This window comes from Belonocnema kinseyi, chromosome 7 (assembly GCF_010883055.1).
Source record: "Belonocnema kinseyi isolate 2016_QV_RU_SX_M_011 chromosome 7, B_treatae_v1, whole genome shotgun sequence".
In the NCBI taxonomy this organism is placed as follows: Eukaryota; Metazoa; Arthropoda; class Insecta; order Hymenoptera; family Cynipidae; genus Belonocnema; species Belonocnema kinseyi.
This window is the reverse complement of record NC_046663.1, coordinates 102,004,970-102,007,520: the sequence shown is the minus strand read 5'-3', so window position 1 is coordinate 102,007,520 and position 2,551 is coordinate 102,004,970. Positions and strand designations below refer to the sequence as shown.

Sequence of the window (2,551 nt, the reverse complement as noted above, 5' to 3'; positions counted from 1 at the left end):
CGTTCGGCAAAAAATCGGTAAACAATGTATTTATTCTTGGCATTCTAAATTAATATGTAAATGAAAGTATTAGAAACCTAATCTATTCGAAACAGCAGGAAACATAGCAGGTAAATATACTTGACTGATAAATAGATATAACAGAGTATATATGTGGCATTCTTCCCAAAATTCATCAGTTACTGCTCAAAACATATTTAAAACAATATAGAAGACATGAAGTTTGCACTTGGCAGTTTTTTCCTTACGACTATAGTCTCCTTTAATTCTATTGGTAAGAGAAATAATATAAATATTAGATTAGATTTGTTTGGATGTAGAGTTTTAGAAAAGAGGATAACTGAGCGCATCCGTGCTTAATATTCGAGATTTCGACGAGTCGAGAAACACCACGCAACTAATAATTACATACAATTTTCACCTTTAATTTCGTTTTTGTAGTTAGGTTTTCTATCTGTTAGGCTCCAAAAAGTATGAATATATGGAGATGTAAATGATGATATAGAATTTTGAAAATAAAAATTTGCATAAAAAATGTGGGAAATACCCTACCAGTCATTGTTTGCTTCACGATACTTAATTATTAAATTAATTATTTTTAGATATTTGCATATGTATCGCAATTTGACGTTTTTTACATATATTTTTTATGCAATTGACATTTTGCCATCAATTTTGACTTCTTGGACACAGAATTCTAGTTAATGCAATTTGTAAACCAAAAGACTTGGAAAAAATATATTTGTGTTTTTCAGAATTAAGTTCAGAGATGAAGTTTCCATTCTGCTCATCGACGAAATGCCTTCCATTAGACGATCAAGAAAATCCTCCTCGTCCGAGGCCCCGAAATAATCGTCTATCTGGTTTTGCAATGTACCGAGTATTCATGCGAACATTCGGGCAAAATCGAAGGCGTTTTGTAGCAAGAAGGAATGCTCATGAAATTCAGCAGCAGAATCAACAAAATGTTCAACATAACCAAGAACAACAAAATAACCAACGTCAAGAAGACCAATAATTTGGATCTGGATCTACCTCTGACAAACCACTGCAGGAAAATTAAAATAAGTTCATTTATGGTTTAAAATTGAAAAAAATTTGAGATTTCATTTATGTTATGCATACGAATACAAACTTATTCTTGATAAATTGATAATAAAGTCTGTAATAAACCAAGTTTTGTCATTTTATTTTTCGTTACTAACAAAATATCTTATGACAAGCTTTATGTTCTCAACACTATAAGTGCGAAAAATCAGAACTATAAGGCAACTATTAGTGAATTGAACATTTTTTCCTTGTAAGAACATAAAAGCTTATAACATTCTATATGTATAATAAGTCGATGTTGAAAGAAAAATTGCCAATTTTCTAAAACGAATGTGCCAAAGAGATACACAGTCAAATTTGGATGTTAAAAAAAAAAAGATAGTAACTCTGAAAATAATTAACATTTTCTATAGTTCTTAATTGAGCTCATTTTATAAAGAAAATAAGTCTATTTCGTCCCTGACCTACAAAAACGCTAAAAAATCTAAAAATAAAATCGACAAACTATTTTCTTTCAGTCTTAGCGCCTATATTTCACGGTCCTAAAATTAGGCGATAATAATGGTTCTGATCACTAAAAGAAATATTTTTCTGTGTATTTGATCGAAAGTGGCGCAATATTATTAGTTTGCACTGTAATATACATTACACTGTAGACTTATTTCAATATTTAAGCAAGAAGGGTCATATTACTCTATTTTTGGAAATTTACTGCAAAGAAACAACACATGATACCTGGAAACTTTTTTTTGCTATTTATTAATACATTGTTCAACTCCATACAAATGACTTTTAAAAAAAGTACACACCCCGTTTCATGACAGTGAAACTCTCTTATAGCGACCATTTTGGGGCTGACGTTGGGTGGGGACTAACTCATTATAGCCCGTCCCGCTTTTGTTTTTTCACGCCTGAGTGCTCACCTAAGTGACAACCGCTGACCTACCTGCGGCGCGGGGTCAATTCTCAGAAAGGCCATAGAATGGAAGGCTATTGAACGGTTTCACTGTATGTCCTTGTCGTCGACTTGGGGTAAGGCTTCGTCTATTTAAATTGCAAATGTTCTACTTTTTTAACAAACAAAAATTCGACCTATTTTTTTGAGCTTGTGAAGGCTGTAAAAATAAAAAAATAAAATTTCAAAGAAGCTTGTGACCTGACCTATGCCTCCTAAACAATTAAAAAAAAACGATATTCAATATAATTCTAGTCGAAGTCTTAATAAAACTGTTTATATTAAATTTTTTCAGAGAAAAGATCTAATCTCATCTTTACACTGGTCATTTCGCAGTGGAGCGACGAGAGTTGTAATTTTTTTCGGAATTAATTTAATGTAAAAATCTCCATCTTGTGAAAAATGATGTTAGTAGTTTCTATTCTTTGAAGAGTTAACTTGATCAATAGGTTGATTTCTTAAAATTACATATTCCCTTAAATTACTCTTTACATTCTGATCAATTATTAGGAATGAAAAAGTATTAGAATTTTTCGAAATTTGACA

At 31.2% G+C, this 2,551-nt stretch overlaps 1 protein-coding gene across 1 annotated transcript; it reads left to right on the top strand.

Annotated features, from left to right (window-relative positions):
- Positions 1-171: 171 nt before the first annotated feature.
- Positions 172-1,176, top strand: LOC117177392. Its single transcript, XM_033368047.1, has 2 exons — positions 172-274; positions 756-1,176. Exons 1-2 carry the CDS (start codon positions 217-219, stop codon positions 1,016-1,018), a joined length of 321 nt encoding a protein of 106 aa, XP_033223938.1. The 5' UTR covers positions 172-216; the 3' UTR covers positions 1,019-1,176.
- Positions 1,177-2,551: the final 1,375 nt, after the last annotated feature.